At 37.2% G+C, this 21,581-nt stretch overlaps 1 protein-coding gene across 4 annotated transcripts in view; it reads right to left on the reverse strand.

Annotated features, from left to right (window-relative positions):
- The window catches only part of RBMS1 (RNA binding motif single stranded interacting protein 1), a 149,279-nt gene that overhangs the window by 10,579 nt on the left and 117,119 nt on the right, over nt 1-21,581 (reverse strand). For 2 of the 4 annotated variants that reach the window (XM_074145933.1, XM_074145935.1), the window contains exons 5-9: nt 15,434-15,591; nt 12,126-12,205; nt 3,633-3,739; nt 2,676-2,725; nt 2,491-2,584 (exon numbers count right to left, since the gene is read on the reverse strand). In XM_074145933.1, coding sequence (XP_074002034.1) covers nt 2,491-2,584; nt 2,676-2,725; nt 3,633-3,739; nt 12,126-12,205; nt 15,434-15,591 — 489 coding nt within the window. Of the gene's footprint in view, nt 1-2,490; nt 2,585-2,675; nt 2,726-3,623; nt 3,740-12,125; nt 12,206-15,433; nt 15,592-21,581 lie in introns of all 4 variants that reach the window. The other 2 variants (XM_074145931.1, XM_074145934.1) reach the window with 1 other exon arrangement.

The following is a 21,581-nucleotide window of genomic DNA, read 5'->3' on the forward strand; positions in this document are numbered from 1 at the left end:
TGAAAAAGCGCGCTGCAAGGAATATTGAAGGTAAGAAGAGCGATGCTTCCTCCTCATCTCCTGTGGGTGCGTAGGGTAAGGCAGGATTCTGACTTGCACTGCACATGCAGAACTGACTCACCACTGCTGCTGGGCCTTAAAAACACCTCTACCACCATCCAGAGAGTTCTGTGAACAGGACAGGTAGGCAGACAGTCTTGAAAAAAAAACAGGTGAGGTATTTTCTGCAAGATGGAAGTTATTTCTTCCCTCCTTTTGCTACTGACTTTCACACATTTTTTTTTTCTTTTTCAATCAGAAAAAGAATGAACAGGAGTTCAAAAAATGGGAAACACTTGAACCCTCCCTTTCCTGAGGCAAAAGCTTAATGGCAAAAATACTGGTACAGCCTGACTAAAGCTTTGGCTAATCTACTCATACTATGATAGTAACTGGCTTTGTACTGTCATTTGGGTATACACGAGTTCCAGAAACAAACACTAGCCAAAATTTCATTAAATTTGTTTACCTTTAATAAGGATAAATCTAGAAACAAGTTATACCATGCCTCAAAGAAAAAATAAATAAATCATGCTCTCGTGATACATCCCGCTGCGTAGATGACAGAATGCTGCCGGTTTCAGTGAGAAGGGATCAGTAATGAAGATGTGACTAATGCTCAAACTGTGAAACTCTTCTGGCCAAGAACCTCCTTCCTCCCCAATACAGAATAGCTGAATTTAATTTTCAATTCTTATTACCGTGGCACTTTAAGCATAATGATGTTAACTCCATCCACAATAATTTGAAGCTCTACGCTGTGTATATTGAAATACCGGTAACAACGTTTTTGGAGACATACCATATTGTGGCCTGCCTATCTCAATAAGCCCAGAAAAGCAATATTATATTCCTAAGAAGTATGTTTCCATGCCAACTCCAACTTCTATTTGGATTTTTAATATCTGACAGCCTTATATTGATAAATCATTTATGTTTTAATAACGAATAGCAGCTAATTCTACTGGAATATTTTTCTGGGTAACAACTTGCTGTAATTTTTGAGGTATTGCTGTACAAAGCAGAAGGATTCAATATACTGAGATATACAGCACTAGCACTGTCTGCTGACAGTCTGTTGTGTTGCGTAGGTGACCTCAGAAATTAACATTAAATTAATCCAGCTGCCCTTTACCCCGCAGTACACTGTTTTACCTCCTACATAACACTTTGCTCATGCAAGAAGGCATTAGACCTCCAGACTAACATTAGACAGTTCTTCCTCATTCTTCTCACCTGGAATCGGAGGGTACATGGAAATTTTTGTACAGGAATAATGACCAAATGTCCCACAGCGCCTCTGTCAGCCTCCTATATGCCTTCTACAAAGCATTCCATATTCATTTTCACCCATAGTAAGCTAGAAAACCCTGCATATCTCTCTCACGAAAAAGCAAACAGCTTCTTCTCCTTCCCCGGACATATAGAGGTAAGAATTTTCCAAATTTAATTATTTTTTTTTATGACCTGAATCACTGATGTTTACTTTGTCTATGTGTTAAACAGTAAAATGCCAAAACAGCTGATCATTTAGCTTACAATGGGATAATTGGCATGTGTCAAGTAGCAATTACAGAGCATATATCTGAGACTGACATACAAGTTGCATTAAATGCAAGTTGCTTGTAAACTGAAATGTATGATGCCCTAAAATTGAGCATTCTTAAGAGATTTATATCAAAGTACAAAAAGTGGTTCATGTCATTTCTCAGAATGTTGATTTGCCAATATCCCATAGCAGGGACTACAGATGACCTCTATCAAAATTACTTTTCAGAAAGCTTTGGACTGGGCTCTAAGAACAAAAAACGTGCATGATTAATGTTTTAATTTATTGTTCAAAATAAAGTAACTTTTGGGTTAGAAACACTGTTCTAAACTATTAAATGCTTTACTCCTAATATGAAAACACTGAATTTGAATGCTAATGTAATTTGAACTCTGAACTCTTTTTCAAAATTCCTTCTGTAATGTCAAGCAAGTTTCTGTACCCTTCTTAGTACAACTACCTAACACATTATTGGGCCTTTTTTTTTTTTGCACCGAAACAAACGAGAAAAGTTCAAACACCAATGGAGAAATATGTTTGAGATAAAACCTGCATGATTTAGTTAAGTTCTAAATAAACAGTAATTATTTTAAAGATATATTATTGGCATTAAAAGAACTTGACAAAGAGAAAATGAAAAATTATGCATGAAATGCAGAAGCCATCAGCACAAGTTAGAGACTTTGTTTTGCAAGACACCGCATATCTCATTAAATTGCTGTGCTTCATCAAACAAACATACTTCTAGTTTTTAAGGCCTTCATTTTCATGCTATACAGCATGAAAAGGCCACTTCATTAAAGTGAAGCATTATTGGAGAATTCATAGAACCAGAGGTAGCAATTGATAAATAAACATAAGCTCCGATGAACCATTTTGGCTACTAAGTTCTAAATACAAACCTGGTATGTGGAAACCGGAGAAGCAATATATGGCGTAATAGAAGTCTGAGTGATCATTCTGTTTGCTGTAATACTGTAGGGTGACGGATAAAATCTAGAAAATGCAGAAATATTTATTAAATGTCAGTTCTGTGTATCTTTCATAATGCAACCATTTTTTTTTAGTGTAGTGTTATTTAACATACCCATTTTGTAAAGCAGCTGTGGTTGGATCATATGTGAGTGTCATTCCAGCCTTTAACAAAAAAAAAAAAAAAAAGTGGAAAGAAAGAGTTGACAAAATTCATTCATTCTTATTGTAAACTATTCCTCTTACTCTTTCATTATTTGTATTATTTTTAACTGAAATTTTGTATTGAAATAGTTTATTACTATGAGTTAGGGACAGGTTAATTGACAGAAGTAATTATACAGTGAAGAGAGTCAGCGATATTGGCTATGAATACAAGTTTCCAAGTTCCCAGCACGAGGAACAAAATGCAATCTATGAAATACCTGGCTAAGAGAACATGTGTATGTTTAAGAGACAGGGCATGAAGATGATTATGTTAGGGTGTTGCCTACAATATATTAACTACAAGAATAAATGGGGAGTGCTGTTTTTCAGAAGACACATTTGAATTTTCTTGTCTCATATAAATGAGGTGTCTAGGCTTGCTAACCACAGTAAGCCTAAGAAACTATTATCTTGAACATTAAATATTTAAAAAGCTGTGACTAAAAAAAAAAAAAAAATTAATGCTGCACTGCATTGGTATACTATTTTCATCTTATGGAAGCGATGTGCATTTCAATGCTGCATTAATCAAAGGATTATTTACTACATGTAAATAAAGTTATGTTTCAGGTAGTTTTATAATATGAGAAACATCTCAGGCATATTCTTGACCAAGCTGAAGGAGATTTTATTCTTCACTTTAATAAGGTAGGATTTAGTCTTTTACATTTTATCTTTTTTTCCTCCTAAGAAAGATACAGTTTAAGTATTTTTTATAGAGTTACAAACTGTCAGGTAAGATTTGCTTGCACATTTTTAATATGCCAAAGAGCCAAGCCAAGAAGTCTCAATGCCTATCATTTTCATAAGTATTCATTATTGTACACCCACACTAAAGCTTGAAGGGAGGACTTACAAGTCTCACCTCGCCTTCTCTGTGCCATGCTCTTCCATTCTGTATATATTTATTCTGATTCTGTCTCTTTTTCTGTCCTCCATCAGCAAACTTGCACAATAAGGGTTCTGCAGGAACTGAGAAGAAAGAAGGAATATTAGTTGAAGGAGCTTTCTTACACAGCTGTTGAGCATTCCAAATGAGGTATGGTTTTTGGGTCTATTTCCCAATATGACAGTTAAATAACTTGGACTCATACTACAGCATCAACAACTGTTCTGCATAGTACAAAGATAGCTACCACACACACACAGAGCATCTGGAATGCCTTATATCTTTGATTTTAAACTACTGCTCTAAAACCTGTTGGAAAGAAACATGGTCTTTATATTCTGAGGATGTGTGTGTTGGTCTGGGGATGAATGAGAACTGTCATCTGAAATCTGAGTATTGCCTCTTAGGAGGTACATCTAAGGAGGGTGGAGAATAAATCTGGCCAAAGGCCTTTAATGTATTCCCCCCACCCCTTGGAGGTTTCAGTAATGTTCTAAAGCTTAAACTGCTCTGCTCATCCAGAGCAGCCAGAAGAGCTGGCACAGTACCTCCACTTACGCTAACCGGCAGGGTGGAGCAGGAACCTTTATCTCCTGCCAGCTTGCACTGAAAAAATGCCACAACTGTCCATTCCCTTTTTATCGCTGCTCTATAAAGAGCACACAATGCAACCAGAAATTCTTCAAGATTTTTCTTTTAGCTTGTCTTTTGCATACTGTTAGGAAATGGTATCAGTGCACTTCTTCTTGTTCTTACTATTATTATTATTATTATTAGATAACATAATCCTGACACTGACTTCAATTTTTAATGTCAAAATTCAAGCAATGAAAAAGAAAAGTTTGCATAGTATTCTTTCCCTGTTACTAGCTTAAACTGCAATAGTTCCCGAGTACCTACGGCTAAAGCACAGCTCTGCTACATCACACCCCACCCTCCCTAATCACAGGGTGGAAGCACTGTTATGACTTGGATGTGAACGCTTCTCTGCCAATAATTCCTGACACATGAGCTGTCTAAGCTTTACCATGACACTCCTCCAGCCATTCTCTGTTTGGAAACACCTTCATGAGACATGGCTGGATCTGAAAACATGCAAGTTTCCAAATGTAGAGTAAACATACGGGGTGGGAGGGCCACCCGTGAAAAACCAACCCCAAGAAAAATTTTAGCATGTCTGTATCATGCAACAAAATCTATTTGTATAACCATGGCCAGTGCTGATGCGCTCTTCTCTCTGTCCACATTTATAAAAGACAGTTGGTATTAAAAACTTCAGAGACATAACCTGGCAAAGAGCTTGACACTTAAAATTCTGGCACAAAACAAGCATTAATGGCCAAGTCATCTCTGGCTTTGGATGGCGTACCTAAAACACTAGCTCTGGTTCTACTGCTTCCTGCATGATGCATCTTTCAACAGCCTACTTTATAAAAGATGGATGGACTGGGAGACAGAACTGGTGCGTGGTTCCCTGTCTCATCTCCCAACATTGACCACACATCCATCAGAGACTTGTACCTCTCCTACCCACACGCTGTTATTCAGCAAATAACTTCAGTATCAGAGAGTCAGACTTTAGTACTAAACATGGTAACTGAATTAATTTAAAATGTATTATCTAAAAGGTACTGTATCAAGACGCTGATGGATAATATGATGTTACTTTATAAAAGCTAGATCCCAATAACCTTGGTCCTAGCACACAGCATTTTAATCCTCATACAACTCTGTTGAAATAAGAGGAGTTAATCTCAGAAGATGCTGGTCTGTATGGGTAAAATTGTCAGGTTCTGGTCTGAAATTATTTTGACTCTGATTTTACACAGTGAGAAAAAAAAAAAATCCATCAGAAAGTGAGAGCTGAGATCCAAATACTGAAGTTAAAAGCCTTAAATGAAAAAAATCTCTTCCCCAAGTTGAGTGTATCTGGCTACTTATAAATTATTTCAAACCATCTAGTATTGTGGGAAGCATGTGTGTCTTCCAAAATACACACTATAAATTTTTGGATGAAGTCAAAAGAAACTGGCATGAGAACAGCTTATAAAGACATCAGTAAATACCTAAAGGTTTCTAGCCCTGCAATTCTGTATTATAGCACTCACAGGTAGTAAATACTTTATTTAAAGCTGCATTATGCTTTCATTAAAAATCCCCATAGCGCATTGTACAAAACTTTTCTGAAACATTTACTTGTGCTTACATTTTGCGCCATTGTCTCAAGATAAAGATTTTTTTTTTAAAGTCAGAGTAAATTGTTCAACTGTTTGAATAAAACGTTCATAAAAATCAATTTATTTTTTTTTCAGTAGATAACTGAAACCAGCTAAATTTTAAATGATGAAATATCTTCTATGGTGCATTGGAAACACTCTCCTGAAAAATTTAAAGAGCAAGAAAAAATGGAAAGAGTTATCGACATGTATTGGATTTTGTATATGTAATATCCAAAACTTGCAGCAATGAAAAAAAAAATTTAAAAGACATTAATTTGTGGATTTGCCAGAAGTTGGTGCTCCATCTTACTGAATACAGAGCTGGTCACGGGGACCATTGTTTTTCTGACCTTCCAGCTTCTCTTGCTCCTCACTGTGTCCATAAATGAAGCCAAACGCTGTACAAGCTCCAACTCATGTTAAAAAAAACGAAGCAGACTATTTAATACCACCAGCTGCTGTGAGAAGGGTCTATAGCATTTGCCTTTCCTGATTCCAGTTCAAGATCTGAATGCAATTGAAAGCCTAACTTCAATTTTTGGCTGCTTTTCCATACATGTGACCTTAGAACTACTGCATTCATTGCTTCAAGAACACAATGACTGATGGTCATCAGAGGGAGGTTCATGAGAAGGAGATAAACCTTCACGGGAGCCAAGTATGATGTATTGATCCCCCTCCCACTAAAGAGTGAACATAGCCCTCATTCTCTTCAAAATTAGATCTGAGATTTATTTCTTCAGCTTACCTTTCCTCATATTTTTCACAGGTAAGATGCTCTCTCTTGCACACACAAACATGTTTATAATAAATATATACATAAATAAAAAACTCCAAGCCCTACAGACCAGTCAAGCAACCTTTTTTTTTGTGGTCCAGGAAGGAAGGGAGAGTCATTTTTATTGTTTAATTGCTGGGAAGTGTGCAGGCCCAGCGATGAAGGGGATCATTAATCATCCAGTGACTCGTCTGTATGTGCAAGACAGAGAGGCATAGTCTAAATATTCAGAGTTGCATTCACAGCCAAGAGACAGCTGATATAAAAGGCTACGACTTACAGTGGATTTATGCTTCTGCAGCTAAGACACCATGTTTAAAATGCCCACTCTACTGACACTAAGTGAAAGACAACAGACACTTTCAGTGGTTTGCAGATGTCTGTCGAGCTGCTGCTGTGGAGGCGTTCTATAACCGGGAACTTTCCTGTGCTTTAACAGCAGGTTAGTGCTTTAAAACCTGGCTGTGGAAAGTGCTGACCATCTCCTGCCCTGAATCACCCTCCTCTAGGGCTAATGTTTTTACAGAAGAGAGATGTGAATGCAATATTAGTCCTGAGAGTAAATATTTCCCTGTCATCACATATTGTGCACGTGTGTACATTAGAATTCAGTCTTCATTTGTTCAGCGTCTACTCAAATATGTACCAGGTGACATCAGAACAAGAACAAAATTGATGTTCTTATGTTGGACTTTGTGTTTACACCCTTACTTTACATAGCTAATTTTATCAACCTTTCCATAAATGCTGTTTTCAGACATTAAAAAGTACAAGGACATAATAATAGTTTTAAAATACTATTCTTTTAATCAGTCTCAGTTAAACTCCATCTGCTTATTTTCTAGTGACAAAGCAGATGGGACTAATGAATTCTAACATTAAAACATCACTTTAATCATTTTAATGTACAGCTAGAAATTTCTGCTAAAAACCGTGGGAATTAAAAAGAAGTTGTGCAACCCAAGATCTCAAATATCAGTAGCTTTATATGTTTAAAGTGAAATAAAATATAAACTCCTTACCGTTCTAATCTTCACTTAAATGCAATGCTCAGGGTTACATTTCTTTAATAATTTACACAGGGTTTAATAATTTGTCACAGGAGTGTATTTTGAGTGGTTTTAAATAGTATTTTTCTTTTCTATTTCAATATTGCATCTTAAAACTAAGCAGCAATTAAAAACTATGAGAATTAGAGCAGTAAAAGATTCTAATCTTTGATCTAATGGGTAAAATCTTGGTTCCTCTGCCTTCAGTGTGACAATCAGGAGTAAGATCAGCACTGCGACCTCTTGATACACTTTAGCAGTGGTTTTCAGACTGCGGTTCATGGATTATTTCTAAAGGATCTGTGAAAGGTAACTAAGAAATGTGAGTTTATGGTCAAGCAGCTTTAATTTACCATCTAGAGAGCTGCAGTTTTGAATACTTTGTAAAAGTAAGCAAATAGAATAATATCAAAAAATGACTGCCACAAGGTAACTACTTCACGGCTCCATTTTCACTCCTCTCCTGCACTAGAAAGATGTCCAAGATCAGAATAATTTCAAACAGTAGTGTCTACCATACCGGGTGGACCTCTTCCTAGCCAAGAGCACAGGAGGGAGCAAGACTCTCCCACCTGTCTTCAATTTCCTCCCTAAAACAGAACCTGAGTAACCAATATCTTTACCATGAGTGGGAAGAGGAGAGTGGGTCATGGATAAGCTATGATTTTTGGGTCATCACCGTAACTCACCATCCTGAAGCAAAAATGGTATGGGCTGTTCAGCAAAAATGCTCTCTACCTTACACCCATTAAAACAAAAATCACGAAAGTTATTTTTCAGTGAAAGAAGTATTAAGTAATTCATAAAGCCTATACAACAAACATAAAACTTTTTAACTTGTGCTTTTCATTTTAAATGTAAGAGACACAAATACAGTCAGATGTTACATATGCTACAGCACAACTGTTTTATGTAATTATTTATATAATTATTGTCATGTATCATCATGCAGCTACATGCTGCTGTGATAGGGAGGAGATGCCTTTCATGATTTTGCCCAGCAGATCATTTCTACAATTGTTACGGGTCCAACACAAGAAAAAAGATAGACACCAAACATTAAGCTCCCCTCCCTAGGGGAGGGAGGCTGAGTACTCTGCTCTGTCCTCACTACGCATCTTCTGTGTTCTGGCTCCTTCTACTAGTCTAGTCTCCGCTTCCTCCAATTCACATCATGAGGTTCACGTTTCACAGGAGAATAGAAAAGCTTTAAATACCACATTATTCACTGAAAACAATAATTCTTAAAAAAAAAAAAAAGTAGAACTAAATGCAAAAGTTATTTCAAGATTATAGTAATCATGTAATAAACATACAGTTGAGAAATGACAGAAAAACAAAAATCAAAGTCCTGAGAGAAACAGACAGAAAGTCATAGTTCATAACCCAGAACAAACTATTACAATAACTACATAACAAAAGTACAAACCCCAATCAGAGCAAATGGTGAAACTAATCCACCCCTCCTAGCAGTTTTAGGATTATACCAACTTGCAGTGCATTTGGAATTGCTCTCTGGGCTAACCTTCCACCTTCCTGACTGAAGACAAACAAGGACACACTAAATATTGAATACATTTCATTAAGCTAATATGGAGCAGAGAAATAAAGCCTGAATAGCTTGTTACACCTGGGTTCATCTTGCTCGGTATCATCAATGCCCAGTCACTGGCTCAAGTCTACAGTCAAGGCTTTAGTGACCGCCCTGTGCTGCCCTTGGCCCTCTCAGATTCCCTGTTCTGTCTTCTCATGCTCCAGAGGAGGTTTCACCTATGCTTACTATAACTGTGTTTAACCCATTCTTCCATGTAAACCCAAACTTAGTTAAAATAACAAAGCTGCATTATGAAAGCATGTTTTTGTTGAACAGATGTTCTTCCTCCCACACCTATTTCATTACAGGCCAGCCTCTCCTACCCTCCTCATCCTGATAACAGTGTTTTTATAGCCAGCTCCTTTTGCTGATTTTAGCCAAGTTTCTAGGACACAATGTTTTAATTTAAACATAGTTCCAGTTCTACGATTTTATTTTGCATGTATTTGAACTCGCCCCTCTATAACCCCGAAGGATGCTAATCTATTTCAAAACATTTTCCTAACCTTTGTTTGTCCAAGAGCTTTCCCGCTACATCCACTCTCCTCTGTGCAGGTCATCCAAGACCACAGTTGCCCCATGACTCTGCCCCACTTTTGGGCAGACTGCAGCATATTATTAGGCATAAGCTACACCCTCTAATAAGACTGCATTATCAGACATGTGCTTGCTATGTGGTGAGGAACTCCAGGAAGAATTTGAACTCCTCCATAAAACCTTTCCAAGGAGCAATACAACTTCACTGCAGCAGCATGGAAAAGTAGAGTTGGGGCTGTACCCTACACAACGAAATTGAAGGTCTTTAATAAACAAGGTTCTCACGACTCCCTTATGCACCTACCCATTTGTCACATTTTCCATGGAGGGGGTGACTCATCTCACTTAACTGACTTTCAGACATTCAGAGTTATCTATTTCTGAGCGACTCATCTAGACACTCTTTGTAACCGCAAGGACAGCTGACGGCAAAGATACTCTAGTCTCTGGAGGTGTGTGCTTTGTGCTGCTTTACCTCTTTTAGACAGAGAGCCTAGACGACTACTAAGCATTAGAAGTTAAAGTCTGTGAGATGGATTACATCTTGAGACCCCTCTAGCTTCCATGTTCTGATAATCAGCAGTTCTGTGCAAATTTCTTCTCCCTAATTAAACACACTTTTCTGGTAAATGTTTTCCTCCACACTGCAGAAATCATTCTTATAATTCTGTGCAGCAACTTTCTATTTCTACCTGGTTGAACCTGATCATTTAAGGGTGCAAATCCAGCAACGGCCCAGCAGAGAGAGATTAGCAATGACATGCTTGACGGCTCGTTCAATGAGAACAGGATAACACAAATGAAAATAAAAATGAGCAAACTGAAAAACAGTAATAGGAGGTTCTGCTACAGTTTTTTCTTACTGGCTCTAATTAAATAGAAACCCCTATATGTTAATTTGAACTCTTGGTTTCTCCATACTTCTTTACTTTTAATTATGTCCAAGTCATAGCAGCTCTATAAAACTAATCACAGAGGGTGGATCACAGCACAGGCAGCATTCAGAGAAAATCATTCCATGATCTCCTTGCCCCTAAAGGGATTTTCCATCTCATAAAACACAGATTGCTAAATATATGAAATAGAAAAATAAATGTTACAGCCTCTACATATAACAAACTTTTCACTAAATAATCTCGGCAATCAATTCCAATGCAAAGGGTCTGCAAAAGCCAAGCCAGGGAAGTCAAAACCCTGCATTAGATTAGTGTTGGTGAAGGGAGTGGTTTCCTGTGCTCTGAAGCAGCTTTCCATCCCTACCGCAGCACAGACTGCCTCAAACTGGTGTAATCTTTCAGGGATGAGGGATGTATGTAGTTTTACTAAACAAGCCACATTCTTGTCTGCCTGCCGAGGGCCGCTTTCCTCTTCCTCAGTGTCAGGGTCTGGCTGCAGAGAACATTTCACCAGCGGGACAAAGGTGGCTTCAGCAACCACATCAACAATGTAATTTATAAAATTCCCACTCGGGATTCTCAATAAAATGGTTAGTGAAAGCTGCCTAGAATGTCAGGCATGTTTTCTTTCCTCCTTTATTGTCCTTTTTTTTTCTATTTAACTCTGCTGCTCTGAATTTCCTTTCCTCATTTTTACGTGTTTATGGAATATACACTTTGTCTCTCAGAAACAGTGCTGACAAAGCAGGCAGACTGATGAGGAACTTGGTGTGACAACAAAGTTGCACTATGCAACTTCTCTGCATTTTACCTTGCACAATATTTCTAGAAGTATCATTTTTCACCGACCTCCTTCCATCTTCCTGAAGAACCTCAAAGCCTGCTTTGACTTCAGAGTCACAGCTCACCAGTGAATGAAAGTGCCTGGCATTAAGACACTGCTGCAGCATCTATTTTTTTCCCATCAGACCTTTTTTTGAAAATTACTTCAAAAAAATCATCAACAGATGGCAAAAACAGTCCATTTCTTGTCTCTTACTCCACGGACAATCAGCCAAATTCTGTTCTGTTCTGACACACATACAACACATACTTGTCTCCTGACTTCAATCCTGACTGGGATTATGTGGGATGTAAATTTCTGCGTAACTGGCTTAAGCCATCTTAGCTGCTTGTCTATCTGCTAGGAAAGAACACTACTAGATTCCTAGAAAAGGTTTGAAGTAGAAAACTGTGTTCCAAGTGAGCAAGTATTACAGTCATCCAACAAGACACAGTTTAATTTTAATAAGCCTGCCTCTGAATGAGAAGCCAGATACAACAATCAGCGCAACAGGCTTCCAGTATGTAAGCAGTAACCCATTCATACATCTTGTTAGAAATACATGCAACATACCAGAAACTCCTGCTGGTGTCTTTATGAATTTTCCATTAAAATGAGCAATCACTGCTTCACATTTTTCTGTTGACTCCATTCTAAGAAAATAAAGAATAATTTACATAAATTAAACACTCATCCAGATTCCCATGTTGGTGATTTTTCTAAGCATATTCCTTGCTTTTCTCGCTTCACTTTTGTGGGTTGTTTTCCCGTGCATGAGCAATAGAGAGGATGTCTTCCAAGAACACACAACTTCAGAAAGGTAAAACTAAACTCAGTCAACATCTGAGGCCAAAGTTAGTGCCAAACTGCAAATAAAATACCCTTATTTACTTAGGAATTAGGCAGAACATGACTTGGACAGCTACAGTACAGTCTTGAAAGAAGCAGAAACACTGATCCACCATCGTTCGTAACTGAATCCTTAGTGACCATGACACATGCAGCAAATGTCAGTGCCACTTTTGATAGAGTATTCCAGAGCATCTGTACAGTTTAATAAACTCAAATATAAGCATGCCTGACCACATTACCCAAACTGCCTTTGCAGTTTTTAGCTTACGTGACCCATCCCAACTAAACGATGTACCTGTCTCTTGTTTAATTGTCTCCAAGTTACCTTCAAAATAGGAACCAGTAACAGAATAGCTGTGATGGCTACTGAGAATTTATCCAGCATCCTGAACAGGTTTGTGCACTTATGTTGTCAAGATCAGACTTAATAGACTGGCTGGACTACTGGTGAGTTAGTGCCAGCCTGGGAGTGGCTCCATAGGCTGCAGCAACACCCTTACAGTGCAATGTAGGTGCGTCAGTCCTAACTGCCAGCTTGGACCAAGTTGCAACGGATGACCGAGACATGCAAGTATAACAAAAATTATTTTAAAAGAAGAACATATTTTGCAGCTATCTGCAAGATGATATTTCGATAACGTTGAACAGAGATTTTCTTTTTATTTGTTCAATAAGTTCTGTAATTCACATCCACAAATCAGATCAACAGCTTCAGCAGTAAAGAAACGGTACTAAAAATTTTTAAGTCTTGGTACCTTTTTAATTCTGATAGCCTTTCTGCATAGGCCAGCAAAATATAGTCATAGACAACAAGCACAACCATCAAAATGGGTTTCTTCGTGGTTTCAAAAATACCTTCTAGAGAATTTTCAGAAGTTCTGGATTGTTGGATCTGCATGAAAGAAATCTACTTTTTTTTTTTTTTGTCTCACATGAAACAAACAATATAATTTAGTTTCAGACTCAAGTCTGGACTTGAAAAAATATATTACCCCTTATTAACCTAATAAAATGCTCCCAAAGGCAAGAAATTAAAATCTTTATTTAATGTCTACATGCTTTTTGGACACTTTTAGCTTTAACTAATATTTAATCAAAAATGTTCCAATACCTACCTTGCAGAAGGGGAGAAATTCTGATTAGATATGACAACAACAGCTTAGTCTATAAATTATGTATAACGTATGTATGTGAATAAAAAAACGTATATAAAAATAACTTATTGTTTATGTACATATATAAAACATCTAATGTATAATACAGAACCTATTGAGAAAATACTTACTTTAAAACTAATTATTTTTTAATGTCTTCAATACAAGTAAGATTTTGGATACACACAAGTCTTTTGGACTTTTACATGCAATTCTAAAACTCTTTGGCTATATTAGAATAAAAGCATTCCTAAAATACCACTGATTCAAGGTAGAGTTGGTAAGCAAGTTTAGGGAGAAAAGACTGAATAAATTCATAATGCCTACTGAATTTTAGCTTGGGTGCTACAGGATTCTGCCCTTCATAGTATCAAAAAGCGAAAGCTGCATTTAAGCAAGTATCAGTATTTTTCAAATTTAGTAAACAGAACCTTTGAATATATATTGTTTTGTACATCGTCCAAAAACACACACATCCATTCTGTGTATACTCGCATGGAGTTTATGTTCAAATACTTATGCATATGCTTATATGAAAAAAATACAAGTGTATGAATGAAATAAAAATGCCCAATTAAATTTACAACAAAAATATTACAAATACTTACTGATTTATTTAAAAGGGACAGGAATAAATTTTGGTAGAGAACAAACTTGCTGGTTTTGCACTCTAAAATAAAGGAATATCATCCTACTGTTTCTAATTTTGTTCCTTTGTTATATCTTCTTGAAACTGGACAGTCCGCCAAGCAAATAAATTGGGGAGGGTATTTAAAAAATAAAATAAAGAACCACAGCACTGTGAACTACCCACAGCCAACTCACAGGGAAACCAATCCTTAAAAATTTTGGCTTCATCAGGAGATATAATTTGTTCAATTCTTTTCTCTGCACTAATTTTAGATTCTGCCATTTGTTCAAATACAGAGCTATTGTAATATTGGCTGAACATCTGAATTACTGAAATTTGACTGTTGACAGAGATTTTACAACATATTTTGAGAATCCCAATTCTTTGCTCAAAGCATGCCTCTATTTTTGATGATAGAAATCTCCAATTTTGCCTCTAAAGCCTCCAAATTTTGACTGCCATACTCAGTTTAAAGCAGGACTCAATGAGAGAGAGAAAAATATCAGAAAGGTGCAGAAAAGGCTTTGATTAAGAGACTCCAGAACAAATAACTAAGTTAACTAGAGAAAAAAGTAGACTCACATGAACAGAATATTTGGGAGGTATCTATTAATTTATGAAAAATACTTGTTCTTGTTGATTTGGGAAAGATATTTGACCGACCGGTCAAATATTTTAAGGTGAGATTTACTGTAAGTGAATAAAAATATTTTCTTTCCCAGATGACAACATGTTAATGAGCCAGAAAATTCAAAGGGCTGACGTTCAAAGGGCAATGGTGAGTCAATTTTCTCAGAGGAACTAATGAAGAAAATAAAAAAAAAAAGGGAGGGAGGAGAGGCTCTTCCGTATGATCTCCTGTCTCAAATTAAAGCCTCAAAAGCCAGAAACATCACAGAAGTTTCTATGAAGCACTTAATAACTCTTGCTTACTGGTTCAGGGATAGAGGGGACAGGACAAGTACAGAGAGGAGGAGGAAGTGATGGAGAGTGAACTCTCATTCTAGATAGCTGTCAAACAGGAGCAATAGATTCAGATTTAGCCATCTAAGCAAGATGAGACACAGCCATTTTTGCTTTACCAAAGGAAGAATTAACAAAACCATGCTGGTATCTCCATCTAGATCTCCCTTTTCTTTAAAAGCTTGATAATTTTCAATAATTTCTGCCTTTTCCTCCTATTCCTGCCTTTTTATTTAAAAAAGGGAAAAAAGCTGCCAGCATGGTTAACACCACTGAAGTACCTTGCAAAGCCAACACCACGGCTTGTCCCACTGGAGTCCCGCAGTATCCTTGTAGAGATAACCTGCCCAAATGGTTTCAGCATGTTCTCAAGCTCCTGCTCATCCATTGAAAGCGGCAAATTGGAAATGTATAAGTTAGTCGGATCTTGTTCTTGTTGCTGAAAGAGAATTAAAAAACAAATGTTATTATTTTTGCACTGAAAATACATTTTGAATATATAATATAACAACAATTACATACAACTACTGCTACAGATTTTCACTTCTCAGGCCCTTTTCTAAAGGCTGCTCTTCCCCAGTATTAGTGACCTCCATCTTCTGTCACTGTATACTGCATTCCTGAGAAAAGCTTCCCTCCTCCTATTACTGCTGACAACGACGTTTTTAAGTGGAGATAAAAGTGAATAATTGACCAGTTTATAGACCATATTACAACTTCATGTTTCAGATTTTTCTGAAAGAAAAAAAAAAGTCAGAAACAAGATAAAGAAAATAGCAGATAAGGAAATACAAGACTGGTGCTACAAGCTAAAAAAAAGTCAGATGTAAATTAAAAAGAGAAAATATTGGAATGACAATTTGAAAATAATACAGGGGAAAAAGGAAACAATGCATTTAAGAGTATGTACACTGCCAAAATATTACCACAAATATAGGCTGATACACACACAAGTGAGTGGGACACTGTCATCTTCTCCCACACACAAACATTTTTGAGTTTTTGTCAAACTTCTACATTATGCATTCAGACAACACAAAAATCTTCCAAAAGCTTTCTCTAGAAACAGACAAAATGACAGAGGAGGGCAGCTAGAAGGGGAGCAATTAGGGAGGAGACAAACGTAGTCACATCTTTGCCCTTCCCCTGACCTTAGGTACCTATTTTGTGTGATCTATGTATATACCATATACATATACTATGAAATTCCATCTCAACCAAACAAACATTTTTGTTGAAACTGATCATTTCCAGTGTTTGTCTATAGATTCTCCAGCTGTGGTTAGGGAGCATCTCTAACATCCCTCTCATACTGCTAATTGCTGGCTGTGGTCCATGATGAAACACATTCTTAATCTACACAGTTCTATATGACTTGGCCCTTGCAGGTCTGCAAAACCTTGATGGTGCCACTGTGGATCCCTATATAGATCTTAGCCTGTGCAGGATGCATTATATTCCGTGTGAAATGTGAAATGAAGCCACCTTTCACATTTTTAGAATTAGTTCATTACTTAGATTGTATTAACCAATTTGGTTTTGTACTTTCATATATGGAGGCTTACTTCCTTCTTTAATGAACACTATTAGCAAAAGCCTTATAGAAGGTTTTAGCCACAAGGATCACAGAACTGCATTTGTAGCTATATTTGTAGCCAATTTCCTGAAACTCAGAATAGCATTTGAAAGAAAAAAATTTGGATTTTTTTTCTTTTTATTATAAGCTGTAAAATATAATGCATGCAAATATCCTAAAACTTCCCTAAAACACCTAAAGTAGTATAAAAGCTGGAAATCAACCCTTTGCATGTTTTCATCTAATTTGCTAATGTTTTTATTCTATAATAACAGAAAATCTGAATCGTATTACAAAAATTTTCTCATTAAAAAGCCTAACAACATTTGGAAAGATAAAAAAGGCCCCATTTTGTTCACACTAATAAAAATGTAATTTACATGCAAAAAAGGAATGCTTACATTCAGAAACACATAATAGAGAAAGAAATACAGTCAACTGCAGAATGTTAGAGCGATCTGGTTTACTCAGTTAACTGCGGAGATCACATTCCCTTTTCTCTTGGGCTCCCATGCCAGACTAGGGGGTTACCACACTTTTGCATTATACAGGCAGTGTGGTCAGGATAAGGGACCATGAACTTTCTTTGCCAAAAAAAGGACACAAAGACCTACTGCAGTTCTCTATAACACATGAAGATCTTCCTCCATACATGCTGAGAAGCTCAATTCTCGTACCCATCCACCTAGCAGAGAAAACTTCAGGCCGTAAAATCACATAACAGCATTTTTTGAAAAGGGAATGCTCAACTTTGAGAGAGTATTAGCAACTTTACCACTAACCCACATTGCAACTCCCTTAGGAATGGAGAAAAAAAAAAGTGCATCTGAGGAAACTGTGCTAAGGAAATTGCTTTCTCTGAACAGAAAGCCATTTGTGATGGAAAAATCTGACTTGCGGTCCATGAAACAATCCGTATTTTCTATTAGTAAGCAGATTGGGTCGTGGTCAGGTGCATGCTGGATGGGTGACTGGAAAGGACTGACTTCTGCTTTCCTGACCCTTTCTCTAAGTCAGACTATTACAGCCTGAATACTCTCAGGGATCCAGTTATTTCTGCTTCTGATCCTTTGGCGGGACATACTGACCACAGTGGAAAAAGGGGAGTTTGAAGATACTTCTACATACATCCATGGCTAGAACTGGTTAAGATGGCAGACATGGGAGAGGAAGAGCAAAAATGCAGCCAACAGATGAAGATGTCACACTGAAATCCTGGAATACGAGTTGAAATTTCATTTATCTGTAATTCTCCCAGCACAAAATGGCTGAAATGCCAACAAACACATTCCATAGTGCACCAAGGTTGTATCTGCACTGCAGGTGCAAGCCCACAGCTGCCCTGGGGAGTGGCAGCAGCTCAACTTATAGTTGAGGACAAATCATAGAATCATGGAAAGTCTCAAGTTGGAAGGGACCCATAAGGATTATCAAGTCCAACTAGGTCAGGATAGATTAATACACTTCTTCACTTTGCAGAAAAAAAAAAAAGAAGACTGCCATTGGTTCTCCAAAGAGCTTATTTACAATAGTAAGATAATACTGTTGGGGTAGACCTAAAGCAAGACTGAACTCTAAAAAGAGTGTATTTGGAATTTTGTACTGTTTGGCAGCATAAAAAATTATATCTAGTTATGTGCAAAAAACACCTCCTCTCTTCTTGTTAATTACTTACGTCACCGTGCAGCTTCTGTTATCTCCACAAGGCTACTAAACCTTAAAACAGCTATCTGGGTACGTTTTGGGAGATCATAAGCAGCATGTCATTTCCTTCCCCTTAGAACACACTGGGTTTCCAAGCTGACTTCCAAATGGCAACCACAACTAGGACTCCCCATCCGTCTTTATCCTGTCTTACACAAAAGGCATCGTACAAACAGATGTTTGCTTTTATGCAAGGCTTTGGCATAGAAAATGGTTAAACAGTTAAAAATCCAGGAAGTTAGGAGAGAGACAAACTCTTTAACTCATCCCTCTGTCTCTCTGGCAAACAGCAGTTAAATACATTAAGTTCTGTGACTTCCTTCCTTACCCCAACCTGCCTCACACCATAGTTTAACTCACATGGTTATTACAGTTCTGTTTCAGAAGAGAAAAATAATTCCTTTGAGATCTAAGTTTTTAATTTTTATTCTGGAATTCAGCAAAAAAGTGAAACTGGCAATAATATCTGCAAACCTAACAAATTCAGCTCAAACCTTGTCTATACGCTATAATCGTTCTAAGCACTTTCAAAGGTAGGGGGTTTTCCTGTACTTAAAATCCATTAATTATATAAGCTGCTTTCACACTGCTTTCACCTTAGAAATCTTAAGCCTCTTTAAATTATTTGTAATATTTTATAGGAATGATCAAAAAGAACTACTAAAGTCAGTGGAAAGGTTCCTACTTTAGAGTACCAAGCTAACATTAAATATAAACCACTGAACTATTGAAATTTACTTTTCTAAATATTCTACACAATTTAGGAAAACTGCTTAATTTGGGAGTCGTCATATCTCATGCGAGGTGTCCTCAGTTAACAGAACCGTAGCAGATCCTGAAACACACTGAAAGTGCTCAATAGATGCAGCTTATGGGCAATGTCAGGGAATCTGTGGACTACTGTAAGTATCCGTATTACCGAGAAAACTAAGAAGTCGTACTTTTAGCAATTCATGTCAACAAGTTTTTATAGGTCTTTTCTCACCAAACACCTTTAGCTGCATCTCCAGAACTTCTCCAGCAGAACATAGCAATACAAAGATGCAGAACAATGCTCTTGCAGATGAATGCATTTCTTCTTCCTAAAAAGCACTTATAGCACTAACTTAATAAGCTAGCTACAAGATACAGTATTTCTCATAAAAGGGACAGGAATAATCAACTGTTAATGCTCATTTCTGCACAAAAGTGGTGATCAGGAGTCCTACATAATGCGAAATGCTCCACCATCATCTGAAAGAAATTAACAAAAACCTCCCTGTGCGTGTGGAACTGTTCCTAAATTGCAAGCAAGAAACTTGGCAAAATGATAAGACATCTGTTTTCTCTTGCTCTGTGTAAGGTCAGAGCGAACAGATAGCCATTCAGAAACATGTGACCAGGCACTGCTCACAGCATGGAAGATCCTCTGGCTGATAGGGAAGGGATTAAATGCTTGTCTGCCTTCGTATAGAAACTACTTTAAAATTTACAATTGGCCTGTGTCTCACTGAAATATGTCTGTTTTAGCCACAGTTTTAATACTGTCTGACCACAGACTGTTAACAAGACAATTCAGTGCAAAAATCCCTACCATAATCGTCACTTGTTCTCCAGAATTGCATAAACACTATATGATTAAGAAGCTAAACATTTTAACTCATTTTCACAGGCACATCTGTATTACAAAGAGGAATAAGAACTGTACAAAAAGCAATTTTTAACTACAATAAGCATTGTGTTCAAGTTTGCAATCAGACTATCACTGCAATCACACATTCCCTTTTTATTCTTGACATTCTTGCTTTCCCTTTGCTAGAAGGGCACCAAGATGCTCCTTGGGAGCTCTGCCTTTTGCTCACGGATGCCACCGTTCTCAATAGGAAAGGTGAATAAGCCCACCATGGTTCATAACAGAGCACTGGACCCTGGTCTGAATAAGCCACAGCACTGCTCTCCAACTGAGATAAGGTTTTTGTGGGCTGAAGCTGTGCACTCAAGGGAAGTGGTTGTTAACCGTCTTATTTAATGCAAATACAATTCCTGAAATGATGGTCATTTAGCTCCCAGGTAAGCAAACTTTGGCTTACTTTCAATTTATTTTATAATGACTTTTAAGAACTTTTACAAATAAAGGAGGAAATCAATTATATTTACTTAAAATAGTCTATTACAGTAGGGTTTAATACTGTTGCCTACAGAAAGTACTACAAACTAGGTAAAAAGAAAACTTTTCTTACAAGGCAGTTGCTAACATCTGCTGCAGAAATCTACTTGTGTTAGCTCCTGTTTGCCTGTCATCTGCTCTTTGGCACTCAGAAGCCCAGATGCAGCATAAGAAAAATTGCAATATGCCTACCTTCTCTAGTTAGATTAAGTGCACTAGCTACCATGGTAACCTAAACTTATTTTCTTACTTTACTCTGTAGGAATGAAAACTGATTTAATTCTCCAGAAGGTTGCCACAGTGAAGACAAGTACAAAAAGCAATACACTATTAAAAGTCATGAAAGTTAGCTGTTTCTCATTTTTGCTAACTCAAAACCATGTTCTTCATCAGCAACATAAAGGAAGACTGCCTTTAATACATTATGTTTAATAGCTGTGGAAAAGCCTTGATTTCTGTTACAGAGATGAGGACAAGTGGCTAAGCAGCCTTTCCCTCCCCAAAACTGCATACCTGCTATGCTGTTCACACTTTATAGAGTATGACAGTTCATCTTTTCCAAATATGCTTGGAAAAAGTCACCTAAAGTAAGTTTAGAACATAAAAATATGCTCCTCCATTGAAATTAACTGGAAAGAAAGATAAAGCTACCAGCACACGGGGAGCGCTTCACAGTTCTGCCTTTGTAACCATTAGTAAAAAATACAAAGATTACAAATCCATGTCATCTCTGGGTTCTGGAGGATCAACAGGTTAATATTTATCATAAACTAAAAACCACCCCCACATAATGAGTTTCAGAGAGTTTGGTCTGTTGCTTTGAGGGCCAACAGACCACTCCAGAAAATGGAAATTTTATCTTAAGAACGATGGAAGAATCGATATATGATGGTACAACATACTTTGCATTGTTATCACAGGCATCCTTCTGACACAATTTGAGTAAGAAACAATTCCAAAGATGGCCCAAATTTTTTGCACAAGCCTAAAATATTTGAAAATA

The sequence above is a fragment of the Numenius arquata genome, chromosome 3, assembly GCF_964106895.1.
Source record: "Numenius arquata chromosome 3, bNumArq3.hap1.1, whole genome shotgun sequence".
NCBI lineage: Eukaryota > Metazoa > Chordata > Aves > Charadriiformes > Scolopacidae > Numenius > Numenius arquata.